Source organism: Falco rusticolus, chromosome 9, assembly GCF_015220075.1.
Source record: "Falco rusticolus isolate bFalRus1 chromosome 9, bFalRus1.pri, whole genome shotgun sequence".
NCBI lineage: Eukaryota > Metazoa > Chordata > Aves > Falconiformes > Falconidae > Falco > Falco rusticolus.
Window position 1 is genome coordinate 51,615,550 of NC_051195.1, and position 17,626 is coordinate 51,633,175.

Sequence of the window (17,626 nt, forward strand, 5' to 3'; positions counted from 1 at the left end):
AATCCTTATATTGTACAGTTTCTCCCAATTTCAAATTTCTGGTGGCTAAGCTTAACATTTTCCTTATTTGCTAGCACTGTATCTGTTTGACAAAGAGACTCGAGTACTTTATAGTACTGGAACTTCAGTACTAGATCTAAGATCCCCTTTTCCTACTTCAGTTTGAGTACATTGATCATCCTCTTACATTTTGGAATTGGTCTGCTGCTCATGTTTTCCCACTTTTTGTGATGCAATTCTTTTATCATTTCGGCATATTACAGAGAACTTTCTGTGTAAGAGTATCTTTAAAAATATTTTGCAATTTGTGTTTTGTAAACTTTTGCTGCTGAAGGCTGTTTTTCCAATGTCTCTTATGTTGTAGGTAGTTCTTAATAGAGTACTAAATGTTTCCCCTCCTCCCCATATTTCAGGAGCCAGTCACTTGACATCTCCTCCTTCTCAGACAGATTCGTTGCTTGCATTGTTTGACCCGCTGTCATCAAATGATGGTAAGTTGTAAAGAATAAGCTTTTTTTAGTAAATGAGCATTTTCAATGCTTCTATGTTAGTACCAGCTAATTTTGAAGAATCTTTAAAGAAATGTGTGTGGCTTCTTTTATGCTTATGACCGCAGGTGTATTGGCTGTAGTAAGGCCTAAAGTACACTACGCCAGACCCTCTCATCCACCACCAGATCCACCAATCTTGGAAGGAGCTATGGGAGGTAATGAGGCCCGATTACCAAACTTTGGGTCTCACAGTTTAATTCCAACTGATTTAGAAGCATTCAAGCAGAGGCATTCTTATCCAGAGAGGCTAGTCCGCAGTAGGAGTTCAGATATAGTATCATCAGTTCGGAGACCTATGAGTGATCCTGGGTGGAACAGACGTCCTGGCAATGAGGAGAGGGAGCTTCCTATGCCGACCACCAACACTGGAGCAGCTGTTCTGGTGGCTGCATCTCAGTCATCATCCTCATCTCCCAGCAAAGACTCCTCTAGGGGAGAGGTAAGGCTTCTATCAATCTCTTTTTTTTTTTTTTTTTTTTTTTTTTTTTTTTTCCTAGCATGCTCACTATGCCAGGAAGCTGGTATTAAATGTGTTTAGCCAAGGAATTACGGTGCACTTCTATTTACCTTTTAAATGTTGGCCAGTAACGTTTTACAAGCTAAAGCTACAGATAGTCAGAGTGGCTTAAATTATTCTGGCTTTTCTTAAGTTTACTGGATGAGCTTTATTTGATTTGGTGGGACTGCAGAAATAAATTTGTTATAGTGCTCAAATTTAACATACTGCAGCATCCCATCCTGAAAAGCAATTTTCTTTAAAAAAGAAATAAGTGACGTCTTAAGTTTCTTCAGGTGTTGCATTTACAGGCTGCCCTCTTCAGGAGGGATATTTCTAACTTAATCTGCTGTGGCTTTCTGTGCTCTGCTGTAGTTCTGTTTTTACAGTCAATGTAGCAAAACCTGACATGAAGGAGAAATTTTGACTTTACACTTGATATGGTAAATGCTCAAATGTAGACTGCCATTCTACAGATTGAGGAACGGAAAGACAGTGATGATGAGAAGTCTGACAGAAACAAGCCCTGGTGGAGGAAACGTTTTGTGTCTGCCATGCCCAAAGGTAGGGTCATGTCCGTCTGGTTGCAGTACTTTAGTAAGAGTGCATGCTGCCTTTATTGTATCTTTAGGCACTTCTATGGAAAATGTTTACAGTTTCACTTTGAAAAGCTGACCAGACTGACTTAAATCTGTTACAGGGTAACAGCTCTCCTTTTAATTTTAAGAACTAAAGGTTTCTTATCTATAAAATTCAAGTGTTGCAGTAAAGAGAGAATTACTGAAATACAAAATATGCAGTGCCTATAAAGAGGTGTGTAAGCTGAAAGGAATTTCGTTAGGCGTTATGTTATCTTAAGCATTTGTTAACTTTGGAATCCTTAGGTAAGGCTAGTCATTTCATAGTTGTGTGGTATTGACTTCATCGCAGCTTCATAGCAAGCTAGTCTTAATTCCCGACGGATGGTAGTGTGCTAGTTGAAGGATATTGATAACTTAGGATATCTCTTGTTACACGGCATGAGTGGAATTAGACTTTGGCTATTTATGAAGTAAAGCTTGTTCAAGATACTTGGCTTTCATGCTGTGAATAATGTCAACTGAGGATGGAACAATGGGTGCAATATTAGATATTCTTGCCTATTTTTAAAACAGACTTTCAGTTAGAAAAGAACCAATGTAACCCTTGCAGTCTCTGTGTGACTTTAGATAGTGTTATCATATTTTAATACCACTTTGCTTTTCCATTTCACAAGGTGCTGTCTTTGCATCTTCTTCCTGAGCTTACTAGAGGGAATGAGTGGCCTGAAAAGATCCGTGCCCTTGTGACCAATATTTGAGTTAGGGCTATTGTCTAAACTAAAGTATAGATAAATATGTAAATAAAAATGGGAGGCTACCTGACTCCCTTGGCTAGTAGTTGCCTAGAGTGTACTGTACCTGGAAGCAAAACTGTTCTGCCTGGCTCATGGTGGCATGTCTGTTAAAGGTAGAGCTTACTACATATGATGACAGTACAGTGCTGTTCCACCCCATAGATTGGTTATGCTTTCATTGAAGTTTATTTGATGACAGGCTTCTGTATTAGCCAGTTTCTTAAAGTTTCTTCAATCTGGCCATTATCTCAGAATAGTCTTTGATCGGATACCTTGCATTTTCAGCTCCTATTCCATTTAGAAAGAAAGAAAAACAAGAAAAGGACAAAGATGACATGGTGCCTGACAGGTACTCAGCACTTCAAGGTATGTGAATAATACCATCATAGTAATCTTCTCTCATAACATGCCCTCTAGAGTTCCAGAGTGCCCACCAGGTATCTATTTACAGAAAGGTATATGCTGTTGTAGTTAGTGTTTCCAACTGGCTTTCTGAATATGAAAGTGGGTAAGGACTTTTTTCTTGACTTAAAAGACTGTTTTTAAATTGTCATGCTTCTGTCAATATGTGTAGTACTGGATTCTCTACTCAAGTCTTCACTTTTTTTTTTTTTTTCTTTCTCATGATAAAGCTCATGTCCTTATCATAGCTGAGCTGTTAGGATAGCTGCAGGCATGTTCCTGTAATAATTGCTTAAGTGCCAAGTTAAACATGATTTGAACCTGGGTGTTTAGTTTTCTGTTTGCCTAATAATTTCTAGAAGTCTTCAAATATACAAGAACCATTTGTGTATACAGTATAAATATGCTAAGGATCTGGCTTTATTTGTTCACTTAAACTGTGCTGGTTTTTTCTTTCTGCTTTTGCTTCAGACTTTATAAATATGTTTGAATTGTGGCTGCATGGAACACAAGCAGCTATTTGTTTGATGCAGCGAAAAACAGAGTCCAAATGTGTAGGTCTAAATTTTTGTGTTTGCATTCAGTTGGCACAATACAAGGTTAACTCCTGTTGTTTTTAATGGCCTTTTCAGATGATCCCAGCCCAAGGCTCAATGCACAGGCGCAAGCTGCAGAGGACATTCTGGACAAATACAGGAATGCAATTAAGCGAACCAGTCCTAGTGAAGGAGCCATAGTAAACTATGACAGTGCAGGTGAGAACCTGGCTTTTGTAGCCATCACCAGCATAGTTTCTCCTCCTTAAAGATAAAACCACTTCAGTATTCTAGACCAATGTTATTACTAACAGCTGAACAATGTGAGCTCTAAACCAGGGACATTGTGTCAAATAATCTGTGGAACAATCCCTCAGAGGCTGGGAATTAAATCAGTATTCCCAAGGACAGCTCTTTCATATTGCCGTTGAGGTGGCTGTTTGTTAATAGCACATCACTTACCTTTTTTTGTGTTGTTTTTTTTTTTAATGGATACTGAAGAAGTATATTATCTTCCAAAACTGATGCAGTTTCTTCTTTGTGACTTGTAGATTGTGTATTTTTAATACTTTTTTCACTTATCCAGAACAAGTTTTATTTGCTGTCTCCGTTCCCTCCCTGACCTTAGAATAACCAGAAGAGCAGAGAGAATATGAGTCTAGTTTCTTCTTCTGACTCCTCTCTTCAAGTGTAATGTTGTTTTTTTCATTTCCATAGAGGCTATTGGGGATGGTGAGAGTATGCATGACTCTCCACGTGATGAGGCTTTACAAAACATGTCTGCAGACGATCTCCCAGACTCTGCAAGTCAAGTAGCACAGCCACAAAGTTCTGCTTTCTCCTATAGGTAAATATATTTGCAGGTTTAATCTTACCCACAAAGTAGAATTAAAAGCTGAAGCCATGTGATTAGCTCCCACAAAAATCTTAATATGGGTCAATTGTAAACTTTTACATGCTTTTAGTCTTAAGCATCTCAAACTGTTGTATTTCCACTGGTAAAGGGGGAATTTTGTAACCTGAGAGGACAGAGCAGTTCAGTGTTTAGGAAAATTCCTGTGAAATTGGTCTAGGTGCTATATCAAGAGAACTGATGTTCGGAAGTCACAACAACACTGGTATATTAAAATAATGTTAAATAACTTTTACACAGTATTTAAAAAAACAAAACCAAAGAAACAAATACCAAAGACTGCTTATTGAAGAAGCAGCCCTTGCAGCAACTGTTAAGAAAATATTTTTCCTCTTTAAGGGATGCGAAGAAGAAATTGAGATTGGCTCTTTGTTCAGCAGATTCTGTTGCCTTCCCGATGCTGACACATTCAACAAGGAATGGTCTACCAGACCACACAGACCCTGAAGGTAAATGTTCTTTATACATACAGATATTTTGTATTGTGTGTGGCTTTTCTTTTCCCCCATCTAATGGCACTCTTACTGCACCATTTATGGTAAACTTCTGTTTGCATAGATACAGAAGGCATAGGCTGCCTTTTGCCCCCCAGTATGTTTTCTTTCTTACTCCATGAACAAACCTGCCAACAAAATCTGGTCTAATTTTTTTGTAATGAAATATCTTGGATATAGTGCAGGTAGAGCCTGTAACTATAGAATAGACTTCTAAAATGCTTGTACTGTTGGGAGTTGTGCTACAGTACTAATAGAGTAACTTCAATGATTTACTGAGTCTTTATGTTGACTTAGTATATGTCTTGCGTTTGTATCCCTGCATTCCTTCTAGGTTTATTTGCGGACAAGTGAATTTGTCACCTTACCTGGTCCTCTTCACGTTTTAGAATGGTTCTAAATAAGATATTGGTGTGAAAATGTATCCCTTGATAGCTGGAAAATTCAAAAAGACTTACTAAACTGTTTTTAAAATAACATTTATTACCTAAGGTACAGAAGTTTTGTTTTGAACTGTTACATGTTTCCTATATTTAAAACCAATGCCTACATCTCTTTTCCATAATAATTTTCCTTTGTTCTTTATTAGATAATGAAATTGTGTGCTTCTTAAAAGTTCAGCTAGCTGAAGCTATTAACCTCCAGGACAAGAACTTGATGGCCCAGCTGCAGGAGACAATGCGATGTGTAAGCCGCTTTGATAACAGGACCTGTCGAAAGCTGCTGGCATCTATTGCAGAGGACTATAGGTAGTTTGTTCAGTATCTTACTGTTAATGGGTTTCCAAATGCATATATTTATTCACTAGTAGATTGGGAAGATCCCTTTTGGTTTAAATCGTGCTTTACCAAATCAGGTTATTACATCTCTGCTTCCCCACAAAATGATGGAATTGTCTCATCTATCTGAAAATGGCTTAAAAAAGCTTGGACCTTAAGTCGGTCCAGATAGTAACAAACTCTGGTTAAATAAATTTGTGGGTAATGTTCAATTCTAACACACAAGAGATGCTGTGTGGAACTTGCTTTAGTCTGGCATTCAGGAGTGCTGCAAGGGCAGTGAATTCAGTCAGAGAAATCTGTGTAAGGCAGAACTTCCTAATTCAGGCATTATCTTTGCTTTACAAACAACAGGTTGAAGATTCCTCTGACACTACAACTTAACTGTATGTGAAGCTCTTAGTCTCTATCTTTATTATGAATCTAGTGTAAAGTACTCTCTATTTTAGGAAAAGAGCTCCGTATATCGCTTATTTAACTCGATGTCGCCAAGGCCTGCAAACGACACAAGCACACTTGGAAAGGCTGTTGCAGAGAGTTCTGCGAGATAAAGAAGTGGCAAACAGATACTTCACTACAGTATGCGTGAGGCTACTGCTGGAAAGCAAAGAAAAGAAAATAAGGGAATTTATTCAAGGTAAGATTAATGCAGACTGTGAAATGTTTATATTCTTCTACTCCATATTTAAATGCTGCCTTGGGTTGATGTTTTAATGCAACTTCTGGTCTAAGGAGCAGATTCCTAAATAGGCTTTCATTTCAGCTGGTGAATTAATGGCTCAAATAGACAGATTTCTGTGACTTAACAGTATGTTGTGGCAGCTGAGCCATGGTAACTGTCTGCATTTTTCATGGAGTAAGAGAATGAAGGTAATTTGACCTCACTTGGCCTAAAAAGTTATGCTAAATCATATTGTCTAGCATCTGCCCCATGGAAGAAGCATGAATAACATTAATTATTTTAGATCTACTGATAAATGATAAGTTAAGTCGCAGCACTCAGTCCTCAGTATGGAGCTTGTGGTTGCACCTTAGAAGATATGGGGAATAATAGTAGTGTGAATCAAATGATTCAAAAATCAAAAGATTCAAAAATACCATAGCATAAGGGATAGCAGCACCAGGAGGACAACAGTCTCAAAGCAGAGTCATTAAAACAAACTGTTTCTTTGTTCTCTATATACATAGCTGACTTAATGAAGTACATAAGAAATTTGGAGTCAGTTCTTGCTCCCAGAGCATATAGTGCTGGATATTAAATGTGTCTGAATAGGCTGGAATTAATATGAGAACTTGTATATACTGGGATTCAATTTCTGGTAAAAAGATTCAGTGACCCAGGAAAGAGTTAAAGGCCTTTCTATGGACGGAGGGGAGACAGCTATTTCTGGATGATACCAAAGAGAAATTGGCAACTGTGGCGTTCAGGCTGCTGGCATCTGTGAGTGGCAGTTGTCTTCTAGTGCAGAGTGCTATAAATATGAAGCCGATGAATACCAGTGATTAGGTCAACACTCATTCTGTAGTTTGTAGATAAATATGAGTGGTGCAGCTATGCATACTTGATAAAGGTAGGGGTAGGAAATGGTACAGGTTGTTTTTCCTGGTATCTTCTGCTACTCCCCCTTTCAGCATCTAACAACTTTGCATGTGCTGGTTCTTACCAGCAACTCTTCTAGTGATGTTCTGGGTGTTACCTCTGTCGGTGGCTGGGAAGAAGGTATGAGAACTGGTACTGCAGAGTAGGTGATTAACACCGAATCAAGTAGAGTATTTTGACCATATGCTTTGCTAAATGTGTTCTATGTGCTTTTCCTTTAATTCCTCCATTTACTTCAAGTGTTCCTGCTCATATTTCCCTTACTGGGGCATGGGCAAAACAGCCTCAGTGCTGCCTGGCAAGACATCTGAAGTGGATTCTGGGCTTCTCTCTCCAGGAACATTTAATAGAAATAATGTTTTTTACTTAACTGAATGTTCTCTCTCTTTTTAACAGATTTCCAGAAACTCACAGCGGCAGATGATAAAACAGCCCAAGTTGAGGATTTTCTTCAGTTCCTATATGGGGCTATGGCTCAGGATGCTATATGGCAGAATGCCAGTGAAGAACAACTTCAGGATGCACAATTAGCTATAGAACGCAGTGTGATGAATCGTATTTTCAAACTTGCGTTCTATCCTAATCAGGATGGAGATATTTTGCGTGACCAGTAAGTCAATGTAATTTCAAGCACTTAGTTTCTCTTTTGCAGTTGGTGCAGATGGAGGCTGTGCAGTCTTCATGTGACAGACTTGACTAAGTCAGCCACGCCATATGAACTCGTGTTTTCATTTAGAATGTTTTGTGAAAGAACAAGGAAGTGCTTTAGCATCATGTGCAAAAGTTTGTGTTTGGAACAAACTGCCAGAGTAGAATAAAATTGTAAGTCTAACAGCTTGGGCTATAGACTTTCAGATCTGAAAGTCTGTATGTTGAGAGAATAATCAAAATCTACCTCAGGACTCCTTTCATATTCTGTTTTGGTACAGTGTTTTCCATGCATTTGGAGTTTTGGGTTTTTGTGTTTTAGAACATACGCTGTTTGACTGCTCTGCTGGCTGTGTGGTTGTATTTGATCGCATGACAATATGCTCTGCATCTCCTACTGACCTAGAGTCCGTTAGCTGTAGGACCATCATGACTATCTGCATTCCTGAACATCTCTCTTGCAGTATCCAACTTATAACTAGTGTGATACCCAGGAGACTACTGGCTGGCTGCTGCTTACTTTTCACTTTTATTTTTTGTGTTTGTTTTCAGGGTCCTGCATGAACACATACAGAGGTTATCTAAAGTAGTGACTGCAAACCACAAAGCACTTCAGATACCGGAGGTAACTTCTCCTTCACTTTCTTTTGTGTGTCGGGGCACGTGGTTTAGATTGTGTTTGGGATGGGGAGAGGGTTGGTTTTGTTTTACACTTAGAACCATTGCTTTTCTATCTGTGACAGGTGAAATATCCTGCAGGAAAAACATGCTATACCCATGCTTTTGTATTTTCCACTGACTGATCCTTCCAAACTAATTTTTTTCTGATTTTACCACCTTTGTCCTGATAGTAAAATTTAAGAACTAATGCTACGCTGCACTAAGATGCAGTAACATCCTGATAATTTGCTTCAAAAGGCAATGTTTGAATTCTGTATGTTTCTAATGTGATTCATGTGCCATAGCTGTGGTTTACAGCTGTCAAGTTAACTTTCTGAACTAGCCAGAATTAATGGAACCTTGCAGATCCGTGAATTTGCCCAGTGCTTTCACTTTTCTCATGGTTACTAAGATAACTAAAAGCAGGTTGGCAGGCTTAAGAAGTCTGTCAGAGGCTGGATGTTAGCAGCTTTCCTAGTTCTCAATTCAGCTCTTGAACTCTGTGATTCAAAACAGTGAGTGTTCATAAAGCTGCTGATATGGAAGACTGAGACATACAGCTCTACCTTTATTTGAAATGATGTACTGGAGAAGTCGCAAAGAAGTACAGACTAATTATGTCAGTTAGTTGCGCTTAGAGTACTGGCTCCTTGTAGTTTTTTATTATAACACAGCAGGAAGCCACCATCGTTGTGAGTGTAATGTAACCATCTTGGCTTAAAGCTTCCCATTTCTCTGGAGCTTTGCTCCTGCCTGCAGGTCTCTTGTACTTCAGATCCTCTGTGGTGCACAGCAGTAGTTTGGACAAACAAAAACTGGCAGCATGTTGTTTTTTTTCCTAGGTATATCTACGGGAGGCACCATGGCCATCTGCACAGTCTGAAATCCGCACAATAAGTGCTTATAAAACCCCCCGAGATAAAGTACAGTGTATCCTGCGAATGTGTTCAACCATCATGAACCTGCTTAGTCTGGCAAATGAAGATTCAGTACCTGGGGCAGATGATTTTGTTCCTGTTCTGGTATTTGTCCTCATAAAGGTGAGTTATTTTGGAAAGATCACAAACCCCACCTAATTCTTGCAAATTTTAGGAAGAAAAAGAATGCGTTTGAGTAACTGAGTGTAGACTCAAACCTAGATCTAGTTCAGCTGGTTTAAATACAAACATCAGAAATGTGGTCACAGTTATGGTTTTGAATCCAAGGAAACTTTGCATTTGGAACCAAGGAAATTGGGGTGCAGATGTTGTAATGGAGTGGGTTTTTTTGAGGTATGTCCACCAGTGTCTATCATCTGTGCCTGCTTAATGCTGTCCTCTTTCAGGACCAAGATCCACACTAGGACTGACTTATGTGGCTGACCTTTTTTGACATATAAGTGTTTGGATAAAGGTCTGTCACGTATAAGATGCTAAAACAATAGGCTTTTCCATGTGTTTAAATCCTTGATGACTTCTATAGACTCTGCCAGTCTTACCCTTCTTTCTCTTGGCCCACAAGTTGTTTTTCCTTGTTGGAAAAATGCTCCTATCATGAAGTCTGATGCTTTCTGAGTCTGAAATGGGGGTTGTCTGGATTAACCATCGCTACCCTGCAGATATGTTACAGAATCATGTATTACGAATGTGCAAGGATCACTGCACAAATAGAATTGTATTTCTGTTCTGTATCTCGTAGTGTTTTACATTTAGCTTTGCAAACAAGCTGTGAGTATCTCTTTCTTCTTTAACCCTCAGGCAAATCCACCTTGCTTGCTGTCCACTGTTCAGTACATTAGTAGTTTCTATGCCAACTGTTTATCTGGAGAAGAATCATACTGGTGGATGCAGTTCACGGCAGCAGTTGAATTCATTAAAACTATTGACGATCGCAAGTAACTTGGCCACCATGTGTACGGGCAGACTGTTAGTAGAAGAGGAGGATATAAGAATGTACAACAGCTGCAAAAGCTGAAGAAGAGACTTTTCTTGTATAATACTGTACAGAATTGAGGTATTTTAAAACACCTTTACTAATCAAATTAATTTAACAGATTTTCCTCTTCTCTTTTGGTTGTGTTTTTCTCCCCTATAGATACTGGCACTGCAAAAGGGACCACAGTTTTCAGGTATTTTGGAATCTCAAAACATGCAGAAAATTCTTCACGCTTTTTCCACCACCTCTTTTCCTGAGTTCTTACTCACGTGAATAATTCACTTCATTTAATTTCTAATAGAAACTGAAACAAGAAGAATCAGGGCAACCACTTAGTATACTTTTTAGCTTAATACACCTTTTATTAATAAGACACCAGCCACATTGAAAGTCTGTAGTAGCTGACATTAGTTATCAGTTATATTTCACCTAAATTTAAAATCTGAGAGGACACTGTAAATATTATATAACTATATTTAATGCATTGCAATTATCTTTGGACTCATCATCCTTTGCATAAACAAGCAAAAGCCTCTCTGACCTCTTAACAGGTTATGACATACTGTGTTTTGGTAATGAAAGGACTTCCTCGAAAAGCTAAGATTAAAAAAGGGCAAACTGAACTATTTATTAAAATGTAATTAAGATTACTGAAATTTCTAAAACTGGAATTTATAATAGACAGGGCTTATTAGATAGCTAAACGCTTTTTGGCTAGGGCATTAGGGTGTTATAAAGGTTTGGATATATAGAGGAGAGGGACTGTAAGTTACAATAGAGAAGTCTAATATAAAAAAGGAGAAATAAAATACCTTACTGTAATATTTTTTCTGATATATTGTGTATACTGTACAAACCCCAAACAGAGATCCTTACAGAACCTTGGACTGTAATATATATTTTGATTAGTGACATTAAATACATATGCCGGGGTTTCAGTGAATGTTTTTACTAAATGTTCTTCGTGTTGTCTGCTATGCAGCAGTGCAAGTTTTACTGTTCATATGAAATATTTTAAAATACAACACTGTTCTTTATGAAACATATCATGACATCAGTTCAGGGTGTTTTATAGATTTCTCACCCCACCTTTCCCTTAAACTGACAGTTACCAATTTAAAGAAGTTTTTATGCACACCACCACATGGATTTTTCATGAGTGAAATGGTCTGAGTGATGGCCAGTGGTTGTTATTTGTATGTAAGCACTTGCTGTTCTTTTTTAGCTAGAATTACAGTGAAAAAGGACAGCGAGCATTTAACTTTTTCATGTCAGTATTATTTCTTGCTCTTTCCAGAGTGTTCATTGCACTTCTGACAGAGGGATTTGTTAAGACTTGGTGTCTGTGAGTGGTAAAGACAACAAAATCTTGCATTCTTTTCAAAATACGATTTATTTTTTCTGTGTGTGCACGCATACGTGCGCATTTTGATGATTAAAACCTGTAAGCAGCTAGAGCTTGGGAAAATAATTTGGTTAATTGAAATTAGAGCAATTTATGTAAAGTATCAAGTGCTTGATTTGGCTGTGCTACTTGTCAAGGCATAATTAAAGAAACGTACTATCTAGGACTCTAATATGTAATTCAGTATAGCATAACTAATCACAGGTGAGAGGGTGGGATGGTATCTTTTTTCTTTTATTTATAGTCTTTCTCCTCTATTAGAGACTTGCTTGTGTGGAGGAGCAATACTCTAGAAACAGAATTCTTCTGATCTGCCTTACTGTGGTAACTCAGTCTGTGTAGCATTGCAATATTCTAGTTATTTAGCCTTGATGGGTTTTTGGTGCTGAACACGTAACTTAATATTGCAAGCACAGCCCTGACCAATAACACTCAGCAGCGAAGCACAAATATGCCCTTGAAGATATGGCCAGATCATATCTAAAAGCAATATAAATTTATTGAAGTGTCCTGTAATATTTAATTATTACTTGAATATCTGAGATGTTAAGACCAATGTGTGAAAGTTCTTTTAGTCCTGCAGTTTTGAGTTTTAGTCGAGGAGAGTATTTGTACAATCCTTAAAGAAGGCACAAAGACACTTGGGTTGGTGATTAGCCCGCACATCGCTTCTGTTTGCAAACTCGGCAAGCAGGGTTTGATCAGCACCATCAGATCTTTCAGATTTCCTCTCCTTTATGGAAGGGGCAAGAACCATTTCCTTCACAGTTGTTATCACTTTGTTTTTCTGCGTAGAAAAATACTTAAAAGAACTGGAGTTGTTTTGGGGTTTTTTTAATGTTAGTTATTTTAAAACCAGGAAGTGTTTCAATGAGCCCCAGATGAACTGAGTCTTCATAGTAAGATGGTCCTTTGGTCCTTTGCTTCTTCTTTTTCAATCTACTCTGAAAGTCTTTTATATAGTCTTGATAGGTGTAGTTAGAGAATTAGGCTTTCCAAAGAATTAAAACCCTTCCCATAATGTCCTCTTACTATTTTCCCCTGGTGTCCCGTAACATTTTGTTTTAAAACAATAAATTACATGTATAGGAAGTGATGTTGTTAGGTTTTGGTGTGCAGTAGTAAAGGTGAAAAGACAGTGCATAAAGGACCAAAAGTAACAGAACTGCTGCCAAAAGGTGCCAGCCAACCGTGTCACTGTTGCTGTAAACTCGGTGCTTTCTGTTAGTTAAATTACTTCAGCTGCTGGAGGATGAATGGAACGTTTTGGGGAAAGGGGAGCGGGGAGAGGTCAGTAGTAGCAGATTGCAGCCACGGACTTAAGGCTCGGTTGTTGACTTTGGCGCTGGTTGTTGGCATGTTTGGAGGAACTGCCAAATTAACCGATGGCATGGCTATGCCCATTAATATTTCAGAGGTGGTATTTTCCTTTTTTGGGTAGATAAGGGAGAGGAAAGGGCTGGTTTTTTTCATCCCTGTGAGATTCTTTTTGCTCTTAAACCTAAGTGAAATTTCTCTTTAAACCTTTTTTAAACCCTCTTTAAGGAGAATTGGAATGTGTATGGCCTATTAAGTATTTGAGTTTAAAAGTTTTTGTTTTGAAGACCTTATACTACCAAATGCTGAATGTAACTGCCATAAATTTCAGGAAAAAAAGCCACGAACGTGATCCTGTTTCCTATAGGTGAGTTTCTGGTGAGCACAGTGTTGGTTCATATCGCTTGAAAACGTCAAATGTTCTGTTAAGCCAAATTCTCACAGAAGTTTGAGGACCCACTGCCACGTTAGAGCTGAGTAGTGGGGGAGGAAGGGGGTTAGAGCAGGAGCAGCAGGAGGAGGCAGGTCTGTTCCACAGCAAAGCTTCGGGCAAGTGGAGCATGTGTGTTTGGCATGGGTGTAACCTGTGTGGCCGTGCTGCAGTACGGACCGTGCAGCCTTTGGCTGGCAGCGTGGCGGGAGAGCTGGAGCAGCAGGAAGCAGTGGAGAAGGAGGGGGAAGGATACCCCTGTTTGGGTAACAGCTGGTGACTTGGTTGAGCCTGTATTACTTGAGAATTAATCTCTGCTGAGTTAGTAGTGTGTGTTCTGTACCTTTTAATTGTGCTTTACCTCTATTTAAAAGCTTTGTACTGCCTCTCCTCTTTGAAACTGGTAAAGCCTTTATAAATCTAAATTAATGAGCTTGCACAATCTTGTATACAGGAACCCCATCTTGTCTCTAACGTGATTATTAATGTATTATTCTGTAAAAACTGATTAAAAGGAGAGCAGTTTAACGCCTGGATTTCATGTTTCTGCCTTGTTCCAACGCAATCAGCGGTTTGCTGGAGATGGCATTGCAAGTGTGAACGACTTGCCGCAAAGCTGGCGCGGGCTCCCGCTTGGCAGCACTGCTGCGTGGCACCTCAGACCTCCTTTCTCGTGTGCACCGACCGCTCGTGGGGAGCGGACAGTGGCAAAAAAGGAACAAGATCCAGGTAATGGGAAAGGATGTGCTGCTGAGTTGGCTGCTTAGCACAGAGCTTTCCAGTTATTTTTCTTTTTAATCGTGCAGCTTGGCTGTCCTAATAGCTCGAGGGGAAAAAATAACTACCTGCTGCCAGAGCACTGAGAGGTGGCTCACCTGGGGACAGGCACCAGGACCCCGTCTGTTCCTCTGCTGTGTGCTGTTCAGTGCCTTGATGGGAGTGGTCAAGTCCAAAAATACTCTGTTCGGGTCATCTTATTTCTTAAGGAATATTCACATTGCCTATGACACAGTAGGATCTTGGCAGCTGCCGTGTATCCACCCCAATCCGGCCGCTTCACCCACCTGAACAGGGCAGGCTGGGGAGGTGGCGGGACCGGGGCGGCTGGGCGGCAGCGGCACAGTGCTGCCATGAGCACGGTCCCCACAGTGTTATTGACCTTGATTCTCTCTCATTTGCATCCAGCATTTTTCATCCTCTGGAATATGGTGTTTGGGGACCTTTCCATCATTAAGTGGATTTACAGCAATTTCCTTATGTGTTTTCTCCAAGGGATTCTGTTATGAGAGGCACATTAAATCTCCATTAATACCTCATTATCCGACTGATAAGATTACCATGATAATGAGGCAGAAATTCTAATTGTTTCACTTCTTATTGTGCCTTTCATTAAATCATATACCTGGAAGTTGCCGTCGGAGAGGGAAGCTCCAGCCTGCTCCAGCCTGCAGACCTCGGGAGGTGACCCCCTCCTTGCGCACCCTGGTCCTATCCCCTGGCGTTTGAGGGATGCCGGGGCACGCTGGCCTTTCCTCCCAGAATCCTGCGCCTCCTGCTGCGGCCTCTCCTCCGTGGCCGTGCTACCCGCAGGGCTTCCAGAGCGCCGGGGCCTTCGGTAACCTGTGCTGGGGAGCGTGTTTTTCAAGAGAGCATGTTTTGCGCGGCCTCATGCCCAAGCCGTGGCTTTACACAGCCGCTTGCTCCTGAGGGCGTTTTAAGCGCAGGGGTGTGCAGCCTCCTTCAAAGCTGTTACAGCCCATCAGGTCAATGATCCATGAACTAAAAAGTCTCTAAGCAGGAGCAATTATTGTCTATCATGTGTCAAAGGCACCCGTATTGACCCCGATAGATGGAGCCATTATGGCCTGTTGAGTCAACGATCCATGAACCCTGCGAGCAGAGGTCTGTCTCCACAGCCACACCAGTGCCGTCCTGTCTGTCCTGCAGGGCTGAGGGGTGTGCGGGGCCGGGGCAGGGATGGATGTGGGGAGCGAGGGCAGTGCAGATGCTGCCAGCCGCCGTGTCCTGCTTTTGTTGCCCTGTGGAGCGCAGCGGGGAGCCTGGAGCCGAGCCGGGGTAGGGGAACAGCCCTGCCAGACCCCAGGGTTCCCCAGGGGTTGCTCTGCCTCTGCACCGCTCCCCTGTGACCACAGCGAGGGGAGACACCGTTGTGGGGCCATGTCAGTCGCACGCTGCTGGTGAGAGCCCCTGACTGGGAGCCCATGGCCAACCTCGTTGGGAAACACCATGGGGGTCCCGCTTGGCACCAGATGGGGCTCTGGATCCAGCAGCTCCTTACAGGGGTGCCTGAGCCATCCCTGTGAACAGCTCTGTTCCTTGGGCTCAGCTTAGGGCCAGGCAGCAGAGCCCATCGTGGGTGGCACCCCTGACCCCGCCGGACAGGGAGTAACCAGGGTGAGGACTGTGGGAGCCATGGCTCTTGGCACCGCAGGCATCAGGCACAGGGAGCCGGGGGGTTGGCACCTGCCCCCCTGCCCAGACTCTTCGCCACCAGATCTGCAGCAGAAAACAGTGCTGCCCTGCACAAGTGGACTTCACCAGGCTCCTCCTGCGCTGAAGAGGCGGCATCTCCACAGTGACCGGCACATTTGGAGGGCAGAGGTGTAGGGCAGGGGGATGGAGACAAAGCTTGTGCAGGAGCAGTGGGCAGACCCCATGGCACAGCCCACGGGGCACCCCTCCGGCACACGGTGCTGCTTGGCCAGGAGTGAAGGTGACGCCACTTCGGGCCCTGCTGGCATCAGTGCAGCACCTGCGCCGGCCGCGTGGCTCTGCCAGGAGCTGGATATGGCCCCCATGGCAGTGACACCAGTCCCTGCAGCCATGGGGATGTTGCAGCTGTGGGCAAGGAGCCGGAGCCGCCGCGGTGGCCATGGCAGTGGGTCTGGGCAGGGGCAGCCATGCCGCGCGGCTGTGGGCAGCACCTGGGCTGGGCAGGTGCGTTGCGGGCAGTGGGTGCCCTGCCCTGCCTGCCGCTGCCCACTGCCGCCAGCCCCGCCGGCAGCGCAGCCACTTAACCACACCGCCAGCAGAGTCGTTGGGCTGGGGTTAATCAACATTCATTCATGTTTCCAAGTGTAAATTGAGCATTTGTTTAATTATGTGTAAGTAGCAATACATTCTGGCCATTATCTAAATCACTATTTTATTTCCTGGATGTGGTTTCATAATGCTGGGTTTGTGCTCCAGCCTCTGCATCATTAACAGAGAAGAGTTAATGAATATAAAAGCGTAAAGGCTAATTACACTTTAATTTACAATCATGGTCTCATTTTGGGACCACATGAAATCTGTTTTGAAAACAATTAAAAAAAAACCAGCCCAGTGAAGGTCTGGTGAGTAGAAGGGTTTTGGCACAAAGCAAATGGTGGCGGTGGCTGCGGGGCCCATCGCGGTGCAGCCACTCGCTGGCAGGGTCGGGGCTGCCCATGGGCCCCCTGCTCTCCCTGCAGCCACGGCCCCACCGGGCACCCACCAGGGCTGGTGGTGGGACCCCGCTGGGGCTGCCACCGCCGCTGTGATGGTGCTGAGGGATGTAAATTGGAGCCCGAGCCGAGAGCACAGTTCACCTGAAGGAGACAAAGATTTATTGGGCTGCAGATGTTGAAAGCAAAATTCAGCAAGACTGCTGACTCGAGCACTTGCAATATTTACAGTTACCGGGGATCTAATGGCATGCTTCCCAGCGAGCGGGGCTGGCGGGAGCAGGTACTGGTGCCCGGTTGCTGCAGGGGGGTGGTACCTGAAACTGCAGCTCACAGCAGGAGAGAGGATGGTGAGTGGTGTCAGGGTCCTTCCTGCCGTGCTGCCTGCAGGAGAGGAGGATCGCCCTGAGCAGTGGGGATTTGATAACCTCGGGCACTGCGTTTGGTGTCACCACAGCTCCCTGTGGGCTGCGGCACGGCAGAGCCCCTGGGATCTGTCCCCCACCACCAGCGGTCACCCATGGCAGAGGCTGTGGCTTCACCCAAGGACTGTGAAGCTCCAGGGACTCACCCTCAGCCAGTGCCCAGCCTCTGTGGGTGCTCAGCACTGAGTGGCGGCAAGCTGAGCTTGGGATGGAGGAGACGTTGGCCGTGTGTCTG

General features: G+C 42.6%; 1 protein-coding gene across 8 annotated transcripts in view; it reads left to right on the top strand.

Moving 5' to 3' along the window:
- GAPVD1 (GTPase activating protein and VPS9 domains 1) overlaps positions 1-14,056 on the top strand; it is a 31,707-nt gene extending 17,651 nt beyond the window's left edge. For 6 of the 8 annotated variants that reach the window (XM_037399392.1, XM_037399391.1, XM_037399393.1 and 3 more), the window contains 13 exons: positions 414-491; positions 617-990; positions 1,509-1,611; positions 2,708-2,788; positions 3,457-3,579; positions 4,078-4,207; positions 4,613-4,722; positions 5,357-5,516; positions 5,996-6,183; positions 7,543-7,756; positions 8,347-8,419; positions 9,297-9,494; positions 10,191-14,056. In XM_037399392.1, the coding sequence (XP_037255289.1) occupies positions 414-491; positions 617-990; positions 1,509-1,611; positions 2,708-2,788; positions 3,457-3,579; positions 4,078-4,207; positions 4,613-4,722; positions 5,357-5,516; positions 5,996-6,183; positions 7,543-7,756; positions 8,347-8,419; positions 9,297-9,494; positions 10,191-10,331 (1,973 nt within the window). In that variant the 3' untranslated portion in view covers positions 10,332-14,056. The remainder of the gene's footprint in view (positions 1-413; positions 492-616; positions 991-1,508; positions 1,612-2,707; positions 2,789-3,456; positions 3,580-4,077; positions 4,208-4,612; positions 4,723-5,356; positions 5,517-5,995; positions 6,184-7,542; positions 7,757-8,346; positions 8,420-9,296; positions 9,495-10,190) is intronic. The other 2 variants (XM_037399395.1, XM_037399396.1) reach the window with 1 other exon arrangement.
- The last annotated feature ends 3,570 nt before the right edge of the window (positions 14,057-17,626 follow it).